This window comes from Cricetulus griseus, chromosome 4 (genome assembly GCF_003668045.3).
Source record: "Cricetulus griseus strain 17A/GY chromosome 4, alternate assembly CriGri-PICRH-1.0, whole genome shotgun sequence".
NCBI classification, from domain to species: domain Eukaryota; kingdom Metazoa; phylum Chordata; class Mammalia; order Rodentia; family Cricetidae; genus Cricetulus; species Cricetulus griseus.
This window is the reverse complement of record NC_048597.1, coordinates 122,415,942-122,433,630: the sequence shown is the minus strand read 5'-3', so window position 1 is coordinate 122,433,630 and position 17,689 is coordinate 122,415,942. Positions and strand designations below refer to the sequence as shown.

The following is a 17,689-nucleotide window of genomic DNA, read 5'->3' as shown; positions in this document are numbered from 1 at the left end:
TGCTATTGGCCATTTACTGCAGGGCACGAAGCCTAGCCTAAGTTTGTGTCTCCAATGAGGCTCCCTAGGAGGGAACTAAATTGTCCTTTGCAAGTGGTTATCAGGGTTAGGGATGAGGTCCTGTGTCCACTTCTCTATTCAGCTCTTGGACCCTACCTGGTGCAGAACAGTGCAGGCCCTGTGGGTGCTGCCTCAGTCTCTGTGAGTTCAGATGTGTATCAGTTTTGTTGATTTAGATGACCTTGTTTTCTTGGTGTCCTCCATCCCTTCTGGCTCTTGCAGAATTTCTGCCTCCTCTTCTGCAGGGTTTCCTGAGCTCTGGGGGGAAGGATTTGATGGAGACATTCCATTTAGAGCTGAGTGTTCTGAGGTCTCTCACTGTCTGATTAACTTCCATCTGTGATCTCTGTACTGTCCCATCTGCTGATGGAGGGATTGTCTCTGATGATGGCTGAGCAAGGCACCGATCTTTAAGCATTAGCTGAGTATTGAAAGCAAGACAAAGCTAGCTTGTACCCTTTCCTCTGGTCACTACAAAGAGTTCCTAGGTGGACTACAGATATAGGTTTATCCATAATGAAAAACGTAACAACCAAGAGTCACCTTCTCACTGGGCTTAGTGACCCACATCTGTAACCCAACACTTGAGAGGTAGAGCAGGAAGATCAGGAGTGCAATGGCTGCCTCAGCTAATTGTGAGTTCAAGACCAACTTAGGAGACATGAGACCCTGTCTCAAAAAAAAAAAAAAAGTCTAAACAAATTATAGCCTGGGATGGGGTGTGGCTTATCACTTAGTTGGTAGCTTACATAGCATGTACAAATAAATGATGGATCCCTAGGACCACATAAAACTTTGCAAGCAGGCCTGCTCCTATAACCTCAGGGTTATGGTGTAGATGGAGGATCAAAAAGTCAAACACCCTCAGCTACTCAGAGGAGTTCAAAGCTAACCTAGGAGACAAGAGACCCTGCCTCAAAAGAAAAAAGAAAGGTACTTGCTGCCAAAGCTGATTCCCATGTGGTGAAAGGGGAGAACTGATGCCCTGTTCTCTGACTTTCAGTCATGCAAATGCTCAGTATCTCCCCTTCTCTCTCCCTCGTCCCTCTCTCAAAACCAATAAAATGTTTTAAAAAATGCACTTTCTCTCCCACTAAAACCTTAATTCTACCCACCAATTTCTCTAAAACTGGACCCCCTGACTCGGGTCTTTAGCCCTCTTCCGAATCTGGGACTGTGGTATAGTCCTTTGCCCTGCCTTAGCCACACACCCTGGCCCAGCCCCCTCCAAAATGCTGAAAATTTATATGAATAGGAAGTTGGGTACCTTGCTTTATATCATTTTGTAAACTACATTAAACAAATGTAACCCAAAAGCTGAGATTCTATAATTAAATCTAATTTTATAGAAACCAAACAAAGGCCACCATGCGCTGTTACACCAAGCCTGTAGGAAGTTGAAGTAGCTGCTTTGCTTGTCATCACTACAGAACTTGAATTAATGTGAAAGCCAACCAGCATTCCTGTCACGGAAGAGACAGGTTCCAGTCCCTGCTTGTTTACCTCTTCCAGGGGCCCTAACTCCTCCCAGGAAATTTGTCTTCCAGAAACTGAAAGCAGTCAGGTTTAACCCCAACCATTACCGAAGACATTCCCACATTCCCTGGTGAACTGGCCGCCGCCTCCGCCACCGCCGCCACTGCTGCTCTAAACAAAATCTAATGGACAAGAACGTCAATGCTGCAGCAGACACCATACTCTATCAGAGAGCACCCTACACACAGAGACATGCATGTGAACACATGCACACTCATGCGCACCCATACACTCATGTACACGCACGCTTGCACACATGCACACAATAGCTCTCAGAGGAAACAGACTTAGAAACTGTCAGGTCACCATCACAATCAGTCGGGCAAATTTTAGGCTGAACCCCAAAATAAGTGGTTTGACTTTGAGACCTATAAAGCAATTTATACTTGATGCATTACCTACAGGGTTAAAATGAAAATGTGAAAGTCTGGGACAGGAAATGGCTCAGGGGAAAGGCCTTTGCTGACCAACCCTGGACACAGGAGTTTAATCCCTGAAACCATGAAAATGTGGAAGGAGAGAACTGACTCCACAGTGTCCTCTGACCTCCTTACACATGCCATGGCACATACAAACACACAGACACCATGAAGAAAATTTTAATTTTTAACTATAACAATACACGATTTAGCTGGGCATGGGGTGCATGCTTTTAATCCCAGACCTTGGGAAGCAGAGGCCAGCAGATCTCTGTGAGTTTGAAGCCAGCCTGATTTCAGAGTAAATTTCAGGCTAGCCAGGGCTATACAGTGAGTCTCAAAAAAAACAAACAAAAAAAAAAAGAAAGAAAGAAAGAAAGAAAGAAAAGAAAAGAAAAGAAATACAGTTTATTAAAATTAAATGTATTGAGCCAGGTAGTGGTGGCACATGCCTTTAATCCCAGCACTTGGGATGGGACGAAGAGGCAGGTGGATCTCTGTGAGTTGGAGACCAGCTTGGTCTACAGAGTGAGTTCCAGGACAGGCTCCAAAAGCTACAGAGAAACGCTGTCTCAAAAAAAATTTTTTTAATTGTATTATTTAAGTTAAACTTATAGACTGTTGTTTATTTTGTTTTGTTTTGTTTTGTTTCTGATCCTCCTGCCTTTACCTTCTGAGTGTTGGTACCACAATCATGTGCTGTCTCCCAGCTTTTTGTTGCTGTTTGAAAAGGGGCCTCCTTACAAGGTGAGCCACCATATGGTTGCTGGGGATTGAACTCAGGACCTTAGGAAGAGCAGAGAGTGATCTTAACTGCTGAGCCATCTCTCCAGCCCAAGAGGTCAAGACTATGCTGGGAAAATCCACAGAAACAGCTGTCCTAAGCAAGTGAGAGCTCACAGACCCCAGTCTGACAGCTGGGAAACCAGCATAGGACCGAACCAGGACCCCAGAATGTGAGTGTCAGGAGGCCTGGGCAGTTTATGGGGCCTCAGGCAGCAAATCAGTATTTATCCCTAGTGTACAAATAGACTTTAGGAGCCCATTCCTGTGGAGGGATACTCTCTCAGCCTAAATACAGGGGGAGCACCTAGGTCCTGCCTCAAATGATATGACAGACTTTGATGATCCCCCATGGGAGGCCTTGCCCCCCCTAGGGAGTGGACAGGGGGTGGGGTAGGAGGTTGGTGGGAGAAGGGCATGGGAAGATGGAAGGGAGAAGGAACTGGGATTGATATGTAAAATAAAAAGTTTCTAATTTAAATAAAAATAATATTTTAAAAAGGAAATAGCTGTCTGTTGACACCAAACAGGAAGTGTGAAATGTAAGTTTTCACATGGAATATTTAATAAACATTACTGTCTTGACCCCAACTTAAGAAAAAGGAAAAAAGGGGCCTCACTCTATGTAGCCCTGGCCAGACCTCACTTCCTATACAGATCAGACTAACTTAGATATCTCAGTGATCCTCCTGTCTTCACTTGCCAAGTGCTGGAATTTCAGGACTGCATCACCTGCCCATTAAAATGCCATCTGACACCATGCCACACCCCCAAACCCATATAAGGACAGAAAAGATGCCTGCCATTGTGGTCCATGCCTATAATTCCAGCAATCTGAGAAGTCAAAAGGATTGTCTGATGCTAGCCTGAGCTACATTGTGAGTTCAAAACACCATCTCCCTTCCAAAACTAGCAAGACAGAGAAGGGGAAAACGAAAGCCATTCCTGAAATTCTTCACCTTTCTTTCTCCAAGTCATGACTAGCCTTCATGCATTAAAGTCTGCCCTTTAAAGTGCCTATCCTAAGCCAGAGATGTCACCTTCTGCTGGGCAGCTCTCACTTCCTCTTCAGTCTGAGTGCTGGCTAGTTTTATGTCAACTTGACACAAGCTAGAGATGTTGGAGAGGAGGGAACCTCAATTGAGAAAATGTTGCCAGAAGACTGAGCTACAGACAAGCCTGTCAGGCATTTTTTTAATTAGAGATTAATGGGGGTGGACCCAGGCCATTGTGGGTGTAGCCACCCCTGGGCTGCTTGTCCTAGGTTCTATAAGAAAGCAAGCTGAGCAAGCCAATGGGAGCTAGCCAGAAAGCAGCTCCCCTCCATGGCCTCTGTATTAGCTCCTGCCTCCAGGTTCCTGCCCTGTTTCAGTTCCTGTCCTGACTTCCTTCAGTGATGAACAGCAATGCTGAAGTGTAAGCCAAATAAACCCTTTCCTCCCCAACTTGCTTTCTGGTCATGGTGTTTCATTGAAGCAGTAGAAACCCTAAGACAAGTCAGAACCAGGAGTGGGGTACTGCTGTTATAGACATAGCCGTGCTGTTTTGGGGAGGATGTGGAAGGACATTGGAACTGTGTGCAAGACAAGCCACGGAGTGTTCAGCACTTGGTGAGCTGTTCTGAAGGAGCTGGGGAGACAAGAATGTTGAGGGCAAGGCAGACTATGGAGGCCTGGCTTATGACGTTTCAGGGAGAAGTTTAAAGACTCTATAGGGACTATTTATAATTTTAAATGAAGATTCTGTGGTTCTGGTTATCTGGGGCTGAAAAGAATCAGCTGTGGTTAACAAGAGACAAGAATTAAAGTGAAACCTTTGCTTTTCTGGGATATCTGATGCTGGCTCACTAGAGCTAAGAAATTAATGGTGATTAAGAAGAGACCAGCATTGTTGAGGTGAAATCTTCTGGGAAATGTTTGTTCAAGGTCAGCACACAGAAACTGTTCCGGAAGGGGTCGAGATTGAACCTTGTGCTGGCAGCTGATCTTGGTAGTACTAGAGCCACCCAGGTGGTACTGGTTTTGAGGGCATGAAGGGGTCATGGGGAGCAGCTGAGGCTTGGTATTGTGAAAGACCAGAAGAGGCCATTGTGGAAGGTGCAGCCTCAGTGGCAGTTGAAGGTCCAGGACTGAAGGGGTCATGCAGAGAAGCTGAGGCTTGGCAACATGAGGAGAGCCTATGAGAGGCTATTGGTACAAGTTGCAGCAAACAATCCCAGCATTTTAGAGATGCCAGTACCAGGGATGACCACCAGGAACAGGAACATCAGGGGAGTGGAGCCAGAAGATAAGCTGTGTGTGATTGAGAGAGCAGAGCCAGAGAAGTGACCCAAGCCTGTAGATGGAGTTTCTGTTCCTCCTGGTCCCACAGCTGTTTAGTCCCAAGTGAACACACAGAGGCCTGTATTAATTATAAACTGTTTGGCCGATGGCTTAGGCTTCTTATTGGCTAGCTCTCTCTTAAATATTAACCCATTTCTATTAATCTAAGTATTTCCATGTGGTCTTGGCTTACGGTAGAATGCCAGGACCTATTACTCCTGCGGCTACATGGCACCTCTCTGGCAGCTCACTCTCTGCATCCTCACCCCAGAAATCTCCTTGTCTATACTTCCTGCCACCTATACTTCGTGCCTGGCTATTGGCCAATCAGTGTTTTATTCATCAACCAATAAGAGAAACGTAGATGCAGAAGGACATCGCAAGCCCATTGAACAAGCACAAAACATTATCAATTAGTCCCACACATTGGATGTTGAGTTATTTACACTCTGGGAGTATGGTTTTGCATTGGTTTGATTGTCACTGTTCCCTGGTTCTTCCCTCTTGAAGTTAGAAAGTGATTTGTATTTTATTTTACAGGAGCCACAGTCAAGAGACTTAGAGTTTCAAAATATTTTGGATTTTAAGAGAGATTGACTATTTTAAAAAGACTGAACTTTTAATGCATTTGAATTTGTAAAAAACTGTGGGACTTTTAAAGTTATTTATACTTTTATGTGATATTTTCTGGATGAACGAGAAAGAAAAGGTTATAGTTTAATAGTGATGTGTTTGTGTGTCAAACTGACAAGGGGTCAATTGTGCTGGATAATTTTATGTCAATTTGACACTATAGTACTAAAGTCACCCGAGAGGAGGGAGCCTCACGTTAAGAAAATGCCTCTATAATATCTAGTTGTAGGCAAGCCTGTAAGGCATTTTCTTAATTAGTGACTGATGAGGGAGGGCCCACTACCCATTGTGGGTAGTGTCATCCCTGGGCTGGCGGTCCTGGGTTCTATATGAACACTAGATGAGCAAGCCAGTAAGAGGCACCCCTCCATGGCCTGCCTCTATGTTTGCTTCGATCTCTGGTTTCTGGTGTGTTTAAGTTCCTGCCCTGACTTCTTCAATGATGAACAGTGATGTGGAAGTGTAAGTCAAATAAACCCTTTCCTCCCCAACTTGCCATGGTGTTTCATTGCAGCAATATAAACCCTAATTACGACAGTCTGTACTTATACCTTGTAATAAAACTTCCTGTTTCCTTTATGAAAATATTTATGAGGGGCTAGAGAGATGGTTCAGCAGTTAAGAGCACTTTCTGTTCTTGCAAGCAACAGGGATTTCCAGCATCCACATGGCAGCTCACAATTGACTGTAACTCCAGTCCAGTTACAGTCAAATACAATCAAAGCAACCTAATTAGACGTTTTCTTCCTGCAAAGCGTCTTTACACTTAGGAAATTGTCAGCTTGAGACTTTGGTATTAAGTCATTGGCCGGTGCAGAGTAACTAAGAGTTCCTGTCACACAGAGTGACCAGCAACTTTTCTCCATCTCCTAACAGCCAGGCCGAATCTGGGCTCCTCCTCCAGACCCCGCCCCTTGAGCTGCGCCCCGCCCCCTGAGCGTGGTGAAACTCCTGCTTCTATGGAAACGGCTACTGCTTTCCTGGGTCCACGAGCAGCATGGCGGCTGGGGAGCCGGGAAGTCTAGGCGGCTTCTACTTCAGATTCCTGCCTCAGAGAACCTTCTCATCCCTGAACACCCGGGAGGTCACCAGCCGGCTCCGCCAGTGGTGAGGGGCGAGGGACGCCGCGGGCTCGGGGTCCCGGGAGCCGCTCTGTGCTGCAGGCTCCACACTCTGCTCCCAAACTCCCGCCTCTGCCCACTGACTCTCTCTCTCTCACTCTCTGCCAGGTCCATGCTGGGCAGAATCCAGGCGCAGGCATTCAGCTTCGACCAGACGTTCCAGCCCTACCAGAAGGATGATTTTGTCATGGTTGGTATAGGGGTCTCTTCTGATGTTGGGAACACTCCATGACGTGTTCATGGACTAATAAAGAGTGCAAGTTGGATTTTCTTTTGTTTCTTAGGGAGCTTTTTTGAGAAAAAGTCTCATTCTGTAGACTAGGCTGGCCGGGCACGCACCTGGATCCTCTTGCCTCTGCCTCCCAAGTGCTACCACGACCGCCTTGCAAATAGTATCTTTTACCCACCTTTGGGATTGTATCTTAGATAACTTTATAATTGTGGCATGTTTTTAGACAGTCTCACTGTGAGATTCATGATGGTCTTGAGCGTGACAGTCATCCCCCCTCAGCATCCCGTGTTACTGATTATGACTGAAAATTGTGAGGGGTATTCTTTTTTGTTTGTTTGCAAGTACATCTTTTTGAAATACTGTTACCCGGCTTTGTTGCTTACTTTATGAGGTTTAACTCCAAATACTTCTGGTTTCTGAAAATCACATTCATCCAGAGAAGTGGGCCTCAAGTTCTAACACAATGCCCAACAGGACTTCCTCTCAAAGGTTTTGAGCAATGGCCTGTTTGGAAAAAGGCTGTAGCTAGAGGGGAAGTTTTTAAGGAAGGCAAAGCTCATTCAAAGATTTAAAACTGAGCGCCACTGTTTTCAGTGTTGTCTCATATTGTTAGGTTTGGGAAAAGACATTCATTCTCTGCCCCTGTCTTCTGAGCATTGCCTTTAGTTTAGCTTATAGTTGGCATGTAATTTGTTGACTCTGACACTTTCTGAAGGCCCAGTGTGTGCTAGGCACTTCTCAATAACTAGAGATAGAAATGAATCAAAAGATGATCTTTGAAGAGTGTTCCAGGAATGCCAGCAAATAGCATAGGTCGTTTTGTACACTGCCAATAGTAAAGAGAGGTTGCCTCCTAATTCTGAAGATCAAAAGTAGTTCGCTGTGCTGATACCTACAGAGGGGAATCCACCCCTACTCCTGGCCCTGGCTGGCCAGCTTCCCATAGTCCTTGTCATGACTTGATCTCTCCTAAAGACAGCAGCTGTACTGAGTTAGGAACCCATCCTACATCAGAATAACATTAATATAAGCAGTGACCTTCTTTCTGAGGTTGAAGGAAGGACATGAATTTTGAGCTACATTGGTCCATTTCTCTTTAACTGTGATGGGGTTATAATACCACTGTAGTATTATTGCATGTCTTCATTTATTCATGGTCAGATTTTAATAATTAACCAGTATAGGCCCTCAACTATTTTTTCTTATTCTTCTCCCATATAATGCATCTTGAGCACAGTATCCCCTCCCTCCTCCCACCCCTCAACCTCCCCTCTTCCCAAGATCCATTGCTCCACAGGCCTCCCAGGGATATCAATTGAACATGGCATAACAAGATGCAGTAAGACTGGACACAAACCCTCACAGCAAGGCTGTATGGAGGCAACCTGGTAGGAAGAAAAGGGTCCCAAGAGCAGGCAAAAGAGTCAGACACACACCCCATACCCACCCCACACACACACTAATGGATCTCACAAGGTCAAAGTACACAACTGTAACAAAAATGAAGAGGACCTAAATCAGTCCCATTCAGGCTCCCCAGTTGTTGGTACAGTCTCTGTGGGCCCCTATGAGCCCAGGTTAGTTGTTTCTGTGGATTTTCTTATGGTGTCCTCAATCCCTCTGGAGCCTACAGTCCTTCCTCCCTATCTTCCATAGGCTTCCCTAAGTCACCTAAAGTTTGGCTGTGGGTCACTGAATCTGCTCCCATCAGCTGCTGGAGGAAGCCTCTCTGATGTCTCTTGGGCTTAGCATCAGTCTATGAGTATAGCAGAATATTGTTAGGAATCATTTTATTATATAGTACTGCTTGGCTCTACCGTAGGTCTCTGAGCCATCCAGTTTCTGGATTCTGGACATCCAGGAAGTGTTGGTGTAGGAGCAAGGTAAACTGGAGAGAACGGAGTTAACTCCATCCTCAGAAAAAGCCACCTTGAGAAATTCCCTGTGTGGCACAAGGCTGATTCAGCTCCAGCCAAGGAACCATAAACAGTTCCAAGGAGCACCCAAACTGTGCCCACCTGGGTCAAAGTGATCCTATCTGGGTGGTCAGACAATGGCTAATTTTGGTAAATAACATCTTCTTGCCCACAACTGTCCTTGTGGCAACTGTTCGTAACAATTTTGAAATTCCCCTAGCCCCCACGTCAGTGAATCCAAAGGTCACTTGCTCTTACCCAATCCTGAACAGGCAAGGCACTTACCACCCAGCTTTTGTTTTTTTCCTTTATAAACCCCTTACAGTTGAGGCCAGGCACCCTTTCCTGCAGCTGCTGTGCCAGTTTGCTGGACAGGGTCCCTGCCAAGGCTTGTAGATTAACATTAAACCTTGTGTGTTTGCATCAGTGTGTGATGGGATTAAAGGTGCAAGCCACCACACTGGGTGTGAAACCGTATTTTCCAAGAACAGTTAATTAAAACATTGATGTCAGTTTAGCAGTTGTGTGAAAGGTCGATTGCTCTGCATAGTCTGGAATTACTGAAACTAAATTGGATAACACCTTCAGAAGGTGCTCAGTTTCTGCACTGGTGTCTGGTGATGAGCATGGCTGCCTTTTGGACAGTTTTTAAGGAGGTCCTCGTTTTAGACTAACCCTAAAAATGACTCAGAGGAAGTACTTATGAGGGAGGCATAAGGACTAATAAGATGGTGAGATAGGGAGAGAGGAACGTGTTGGTCAAACCCCAGGTTTTTGATGTAGTTGACTGGAGTAGCTGATTGTACTGTTAAACACATAGAAGACGGAGAGTAAATGATGAGAATGAGTGTAGCATTCGGCACACAGCATTAGTCACAAGGTGCATCCAGGTGGCTGTCCTCTAGATTGTTGGCTGGAAAGTCTCACTTTAGGGTCTTAAGAGAGCACAGTCAGATCAACATACAGTGCTCAGAGCCTCACCCTAGTGGTGTGTGCCAGATAAAGAGTTTTCCATGTACACAGTGACAAGGTTTTTATTTTGCAGCGTTTGCTGGAGCCCTGCACATGCTCCTGTGTACATCTCAGGGCAGAACATAGGCCTTGGCAGCATCCCACCGACCCTAGCAGGTTTTGTTTTGGTGTGTGTGTGTGTGTGTGTGTGTGTGTGTGTGTGTGTGTGTTCATGTGCATGGATGAGCTTATGCCACAGTGCACATGTGGAAGTTGAAAGACAACTTTGGGAGTCACTTCCTTTCTTCCACATGGAACCTGGGATTGAACTTGGATCATAAGTCTTGTACCATTTTATCCTCTGGACCATCTCACTGTCCCTTGATTTCATTTTGTTTAAAAATTCATTAACCTTTTTCTTGATTTTAAAGTTCTTCCAGCCAGCCAGACAGTGGTGGCTCATGCCTTTAATCCCAGAACCTGGGAGGCAGAGGTAGAGGCAGGTGGATCTCTGTGAGTTCAAGGCCAACCTGGTCTGCAGAGCGAGAGCAAGTGCCAGGACAGACTCCAAAGCTACACAGAGAAACCCTGTCTCAAAAAAAAAAAACCGAAAGAGAGAGAGAGAGAGAGAGAGAGAGAGAGAGAGAGAGAGAGAGAGAGAGTTCTTCTAGCCAGTTTGGTTTACACATCTTACCTAACACTTCAAAGATAGAAGGGGGACCTCAGAAGTTTAAAGTTAACCTTGGTTATATAGTGAGTTACAAGTGAGTACAAGGCTAGCCTGGATATATGAGATCCTGTCTCAAAAAGACAAAGCACAAAGTCCTTCAAGCCGAACATAGGGGCTCATACTTATGATCCTAGCACACATTGTTGAGACCCAAGAACTGAGATTTATAGGAAAACTTGGTCTATATAGCAAATTCAAAGCCAGCCTGAGCTATATAATGAGATCCTGTCAAAAAAATCAAGGGCTGGGGAAATAACTCAGGAGTAGAGCAATTGCTCAGTGTAGACAAAGTCCTGGGTTTGATGCCCAGTACCTTAGAGGAAAAAAACAAAAAACAAAAAAAGTAACTAAAGCCAAGCTTCTCTTACTTTGGATTAGATGATGTTTTATTAATTTTGTTTCAGAAGTTAATTTTATTTATAATAAGCTTTCTAACATGTTCCCTTGCAATTTGTGTTTTAGGCTTTTTTCACCGACCCAAATGTTATTCCAAATTTGCAGTTACTCTCAGATTCTTCTGGACAGTGGATCACATTAGGTAAAGAAAACTAACTTTTATATTTCCAAGTTAACTATTTTAATAAAATTTTGCCTCAGCAATTATCACTAGTGATTTGTGTCACTAAAATAGAAATTAAGACCTTCATGATAATGTGAGACCAACTGTGTCAGGCCTGCTCTGCATCTCTGTTCTGGAAATCTCTTGCTCTCATCCTGGCATGGCACATCAGAGTAATTTTCTCTTAGTAGTTTGAAAATATACATCCTTCCATTTACTCTGCTAAATTCAAGTCACATTGAGATACTTAAGAAGAAAGGGGCACTGGTGGAATTCATTGGTACATTAAGAGAGGCTTGCTGGAGATAGAGCTCAGTCTGTTGAGTGATACGAAAAGGTCTGGGTAGTTCAGTCCCCAGCATCACTGTGGTGTTTTGAAAGAAAATGGCCCTCAAAGGGAGTGGCACTACTAGGAGGTGTGGCCTTGTTGAAGTTGGCATGGTCTTATTGGAGGAAGTGTGTCTCTGTGGAGGCAGGCTTTGAGGTCTCATGTATGCTCAAGCCATGCCCAGTGAGATAGTTCACTTCCTATTGTCTGCCCGCACACTGCCATACTGCCAGCTGCCATGCTTCCTGCCGTGGTGATAATGGGCTAAACCCCTGAATCTGTAAACCGTCGCCACAGTTAGATGTTTCCCTTTATAAGACTTGCCATGGTCATGGTGTCTTCACAGCAATAGAAACCCTGACTAAGACAATCACATAAAGCCAGGTATAGAAGCACAACCTATAATCCCAGTACTGGGGAGGTAGAGATGGGAAGATCAGAAGTTTGAGACCATCTCTAGTACATGGCTTGGCAAATGGAGGCCACCCCAGGCAATATGAGATCCTGACTTAAAATAATAATAAAACCATTAGGAATAAAAAAAGGAAGACGGATGGGATGAAAGGAAAGGGAAGAAAAGAGGGGCTAGAGAGATGGTTCAGTTCAACAGTTAAGAGACATAGTGCCCTTCTGGAGGACCTGAGTTCACTTCCCAGTATCCACATACAGCATCACAGCCTATGACTCCAGCTCCAGGGGGTCCAGGACCTGTAGTCTCCATGGTACCTGGGCACACATGCACACACCCCCAAATAGACATATACACAGGTGTATAATTAAAAATCTTGAAAGAGTAAGTGAAAGAAAGACTGTAATAGTGTGTTACAGGTTTTCCTATAGAAGTGAGGGTGTGTAGAGGGAGAGATTGTCAGTTCTACACACAGGGGAGGGTTCAGGATAGGGTCCATTGATGGGAGGAGGGGTGCCTGGGCAAAGTACAGCTGCAGCTTGCATGAGCATGAGGTTTTGATGGGAATTGGCTGCCTTGGGATTTTTTTTATATATATAATAATAACAAATCATAGAGAAATGACTTCTTAAAGGGGGACCTTTCTTTGGATGACAGTTTAACAATACACTAAAATATACCTGGGAAATTCTATTTATTTGGTGTGTGTGAGAGAGATGGGGGAGGAAGAGTGAGAAAGAGAGAGTGTATGTGCACGCACTGGTGCAAGCATGCCATATGGAGGCCAGAAGACAACTTTCAGGAATTGGTTCTTCCAAACTGAGCCATCAAGCTTGCATGTCCAGCACTTTTGCCACCTGAGCCATCATCTCCCCCAAAGACTGTTTTGAAAACCAACATAAATTTTAAATATATTTTAAATTCAAGTTTGAGGTCTCAACCATGGAACAGGTAACACCATTCCTCTTAGAAAAAGACCTGTAATACCAATATGTGCACAAGACAATGCAAATTACTTAGAAATTAGATGTTTTGTTTAAGAGAGGGGGTCTTAGTTAAACAAAGTCTGTCTTCATGGTATTCTAAGAAGCGTAAGACAAAGTAACTTTTTGAGAGTATTAGGCAAGAACAAAATTACAAAACGGTTCCTGTTAGACTCAGCAGGTCAGATTTTATTGCTTTTGGCCAAAGACTGCTGCCAACTTCTCGGAGCGGAGAGCTGGTAGAGCCTGATCTGTAGACGATGTACAAAATTAGACTCAGTTTCTAAGCTCGTACACTTGCCAACTTGGATTTTTCAAGAGAGAATAACCAGGATCTCTAAAATGTTCATAACAACTTTGGCCAGTCTTTTAAAAAGAAAGGGAGGTTCACAGGAGTGCATGCAGTCTCCCGCATCTCGGCATAGACATTGCAGAGTAGGTGCTGACTTGGTCCTAAGTTTTGTTCGAAATTTTTTGGGTTTTTTTTTTTGTTGTTGTTGTTGTTGTTGTTATTGTTGTTGTTGTTTTTATTTTTTATGATTGTCTTAGTTAAGGTTTCTATTGCTATGAAGAGACACCTTGGCCATGGCATCTCTCATAAGGAAAAACATTTAATGGAGGTGGCAGCTTACAGTTCAGAGGTTTAGTCCATTATCATCATGGCAGGAAGCTTGGTGGCTGGGAATATGTGGGCATGCAGGCAGACGTGCTGGAGAGGTAGCTGAGAGTTCTATATCTTGCACAAGAAACAGGAAGTGGTCTGTTTCACTGAGTGTTTCTTGAGCATAAATGAGACCTCAAAGCCCTCTACCACAATGACACACTTCCTCCAAGGAGGGTTGTACCTACTCCAACAAGGCCACACCTCCTACTAGTGTAACTCCCTGTAGGGGCCATTTTCTTTTAAACCACCACAATGATTTAATTTCTTTTTTAATGTATTTTGGGTTTTTTGTTTGTTTTCAAAACAGCATTTCTCTATGCCCTGGCTGACCTGGAAGTCTCTCTGTAGAACAGGTTGGCCTTGAACTCACAGAGATCCACCTGCCATTATGATTGTGTGCCACCACCACCTGGCTTTTTTTTTTTTTAAGCTAACACTGCAGACCCAGTTGTGCTGTCCAGTTGTGCATGAGTCTGGGGGCATCCCCTGGAGCATCCATGGCGTACCAGAGGCCACTCCCCCAAAAGGAGGATTCTCCCTGGCTGCCAGTAACTCCTCATTAAGGTCAGGTCCTTGTTAGCTCTCCCCCCACCCCCATCCCTGTGGAAACTGTAGCCAGCATGGTGCTGTGCAGGTGACCACAGCTGTTGGGAGTTGAGTGCAGCAGTCCTGTTCTGTCCAGAGGGCAGCAATTCACAGTGCTCTGCCCATCCTCCAGCCCTGGCATCAGTCCACGTCCTCTACCAAGGTGTCCTGAGCCTTTGCTGTTGAATTTTAAAATTACATTTGTGTGTGTGTGTGTGTGTGTGTGTGTGTGTAGGTCAGAAGACAGTTTGCAGGAGTTGGTTCTCCTTCCACACCATGTAGGTCCCAGGGATTGAACTCAGGTCCTGACCCCATTGAGTCCTTTTCCCCTCTGAGCCATCTTGCAGACCTTACTCTCCGTTTGGAGTAAAGCGCCACACAGAGCTTCTGAAATGCCATGTGTGCTTGATGGGTCACAGTAGAAGTACTCTGCAATTAGAAACACTCCACTTGGGTTTGTTTTTTAAGATTTATTTTTTATTTATGTGTACATGTTTGGATGTGCACTTCTATATACAGATGCCCACAGAGAAAAGAAAAGGGTGTTGGATCCCTGGAGCTAGAGTTACAGGCACTGAGATGCCTGACCGACCAGATGCTGAGATCTGGAAGAGCAGCAGGTGTTCTTAGCCACCAGCCTTCTCTCCAGCCCAGCACTCATATTTTTTGAGAGGAATTTTGTGTATGTTGCCAATGCTCTTCCACCAGCTTGCCTTGCTCTCCTCTCATTTTCTGCAGGTTTTTTGTTATTATTTTTCTGGTATACTGAAGTCTTCGGTTCAGTTTTCATTTGGAGTATTTATAAACAACAATAACAACAAAAAAGCAGCTTTTGTGTTTCTCAACAGCCCAGGTTGTTGAGACTCTGTATGTAATCAGACTTTGAACTCAAAGCAGTCCTCCTGCCTCAGTCTCTGGAGTGCTGGGGTAATAGGCCTGCACCACCACACCCACTCTATGCAGTGCTGGGTATTGAACCCAGGCTTCTTGAATGCTAGGAGGTAGTCTACCACCTGAGCTGTCTGCAGCCTGAGAAGAAGACATAGTTAAACAAGAAGGGACTGCAAGAGGACTGAACTGAAGGTTTATGGCCTTGCTAGATTGAGAAACAAGAAACCCTGTTCTGAAGAGAACACCAAGGATATGGTAGGAAAACCATCTGATAAAGAGATCAGGGCATGACTCATGGATTTAATCAGTCATTTCAGCAGAAACCAAAAGTAGAATGGGATGGTATCAGTGGAGATGCTGCTGGCTGATACTAAAGGGCTCCTGGACTTCTTAGCTTCTAGGGGCTGGGCCATAGAGCTTCTCAGCTGCCAACATGAGCTGTTTGTTAAGGAAAGACCCAAAAGGTGAATTAGGGCTGGGGAGATGGCTAAGCAGCCAAGAGCTTGTACTGCTCTTTCAGAAGTCCGGAGTTCAGTTTCCAGCACCCATGTTAGGCCATTCATATCAGGAGTTCTGACACATCTAGCCTCTGAGGGCACCTACACTCACATGCACACACGCACACATTTTAAAACATCATCTTTGTAAAGAGTCTTTGGCTGTCCCACCAGCCAGCTCCCAAATAATGACATGGGGTCTTATTTATTATGAAAGCTTGACCTTAGCTTAGGCTCGATTTTAACTAGCTCTTATAACTTAACCCATTTTTATTTATTGACGTTCTGTCATATGCCACCCATCCTGCTTCCTCCATGTCTCCTCGCCATTTCTCATCTCTCTCCCACACCAATTCCTCCCCCTACTTCCTCTCTCTGCCGAGAAATTCCATCTATGCCTCCTGCCTAGCCATTGGCCATTCAGCTTTTTAGCACACCAATCGCAGCAATACACCTTCACACAGTATACAAATACCTCACAGCAAATCTTTTTAAAAAGAGGCCACTCAGAGATCATTTTTCCAGACCAGACAGCCTCTAAGCTTATTCTCAGAGACAGGGCCGCCAGTACAGACAGAGCTTGGGGCTAGGTTAACCCCAGAAACCTTAGCAGTTGGTTCACCTGGTGCCTGAAGGGCTCTCCCCCAGCAGGGAGTTTTCAGACACTGTCCCAGTGGGTCCAGAAGGCAGAATATAATAAAGCAAAAAGCGTTATCCTTGAGTCTAAGAGTACAAGGAGTCTGCATCTTCTCAGTTAGCCTTGCTGGGAAACTACCACACAGTCTCTAATAATTGTTTCTCTGGTTTGGGAGTGGGAATGGGCTGTCCCATGTTCATCACATCGGTGTACTTTATTTTTGGTTTCTCAATTTGTAGACCAGGCTGGCCTTGAACTCAGAGATCCTCCTGCCTCTTCCTGCTGAGTGCTGGAATTAAAGGATATACCACCACTGCCTGGCCCTCCAGTGTATTTTAGAAGCATATATTTGATGTACCAGGTTTACATAGAGAGGAATTCTACCCCAGAATGAACTGTACCTCAGTCTTACTTTGTATTAAGTGTACATGAAACTTTGAACCTGAATGAGTTCAAATTTGGAATCTTTTGAAGTGGAATGAATAGTATTTTGCCGGTGATGAAACTGAATGTAGGAACTAGGGACAAAATCCTGTTGGCTGAGTGGTGTTGCTGGAAGTCCAGTGGCCTCTGATGACCTCATCTGCTCTTAGTTATTTTGTAGCTGCCCCAGCTCAGAATTCAGTTACACTGGGTTAAGCCTGTGTACTTGGAAATAATATATATCAGTCGATAACAGATGCTGTTTTCACAACTTAGAGTGGTTTGAATTTAATTTAGTAAGTCAAGCTTAATAAATGGCACGCTAGCCAGGTAGGAGTGCACACCAGTAGTTCCTTCACTGGGTGGGGTAGATGCAGGGCATTTCCAGTTCAGGACCATCCTGGTTTACAAAGACTGTCTCAACACACACACACACACACACACACACACACACACACACACACACACACACACACACACAGGACCATCCTGGTTTACAAAGACTGTCTCAACACACACACAACACACACACACACACAACACACACACACACACACACACACACACACACACACACACACACACACACACACACACTCTTCTCCCATGTGGTGCTCACCAGACAATTTTATGGAACTGCCAGCTCTCTGCACTACGCTTTGGTCTTCAGGAGTGTCCAGAGCTGTCCCATCATAGTCTGTAGGCTTTTTAGCTTATCTGCTCCCTAAAAGGATTGAGCTTCTCTCAGGAGCACAGTCATTGAAACACACCATTCCTGGCTTCGGGCATCCTTCTGGTCCCCATGTCCAGGATCACGGTGTGCAGTGACAGGTTCCAGCATGACCGAGTGGACAGTCAAAACAGGAAGTGCAAACAATTGCCAGGATTACTTTTAAGCCCTGGCATTTCTCAGGCTAGCAATACAGCAGTGGGGCCTGTAGGCAGAACTCAGCTGTAGCATGTGCAGGACCCTGGGTTCAGGTAGCAATATCTGCACCCCTTAAAACCAAC

At 44.9% G+C, this 17,689-nt stretch overlaps 1 protein-coding gene across 2 annotated transcripts in view; it reads left to right on the top strand.

Moving 5' to 3' along the window:
• Window positions 1-6,637: 6,637 nt before the first annotated feature.
• Cfap300 (cilia and flagella associated protein 300) overlaps window positions 6,638-17,689 on the top strand; it is a 20,479-nt gene continuing 9,427 nt past the window's right edge. For both annotated transcript variants that reach the window (XM_027415164.2, XM_027415162.2), the window contains exons 1-3: window positions 6,638-6,859; window positions 6,982-7,063; window positions 11,165-11,240. In XM_027415164.2, coding sequence (XP_027270965.1) covers window positions 6,750-6,859; window positions 6,982-7,063; window positions 11,165-11,240 — 268 coding nt within the window. In that variant the 5' untranslated portion in view covers window positions 6,638-6,749. The remainder of the gene's footprint in view (window positions 6,860-6,981; window positions 7,064-11,164; window positions 11,241-17,689) is intronic.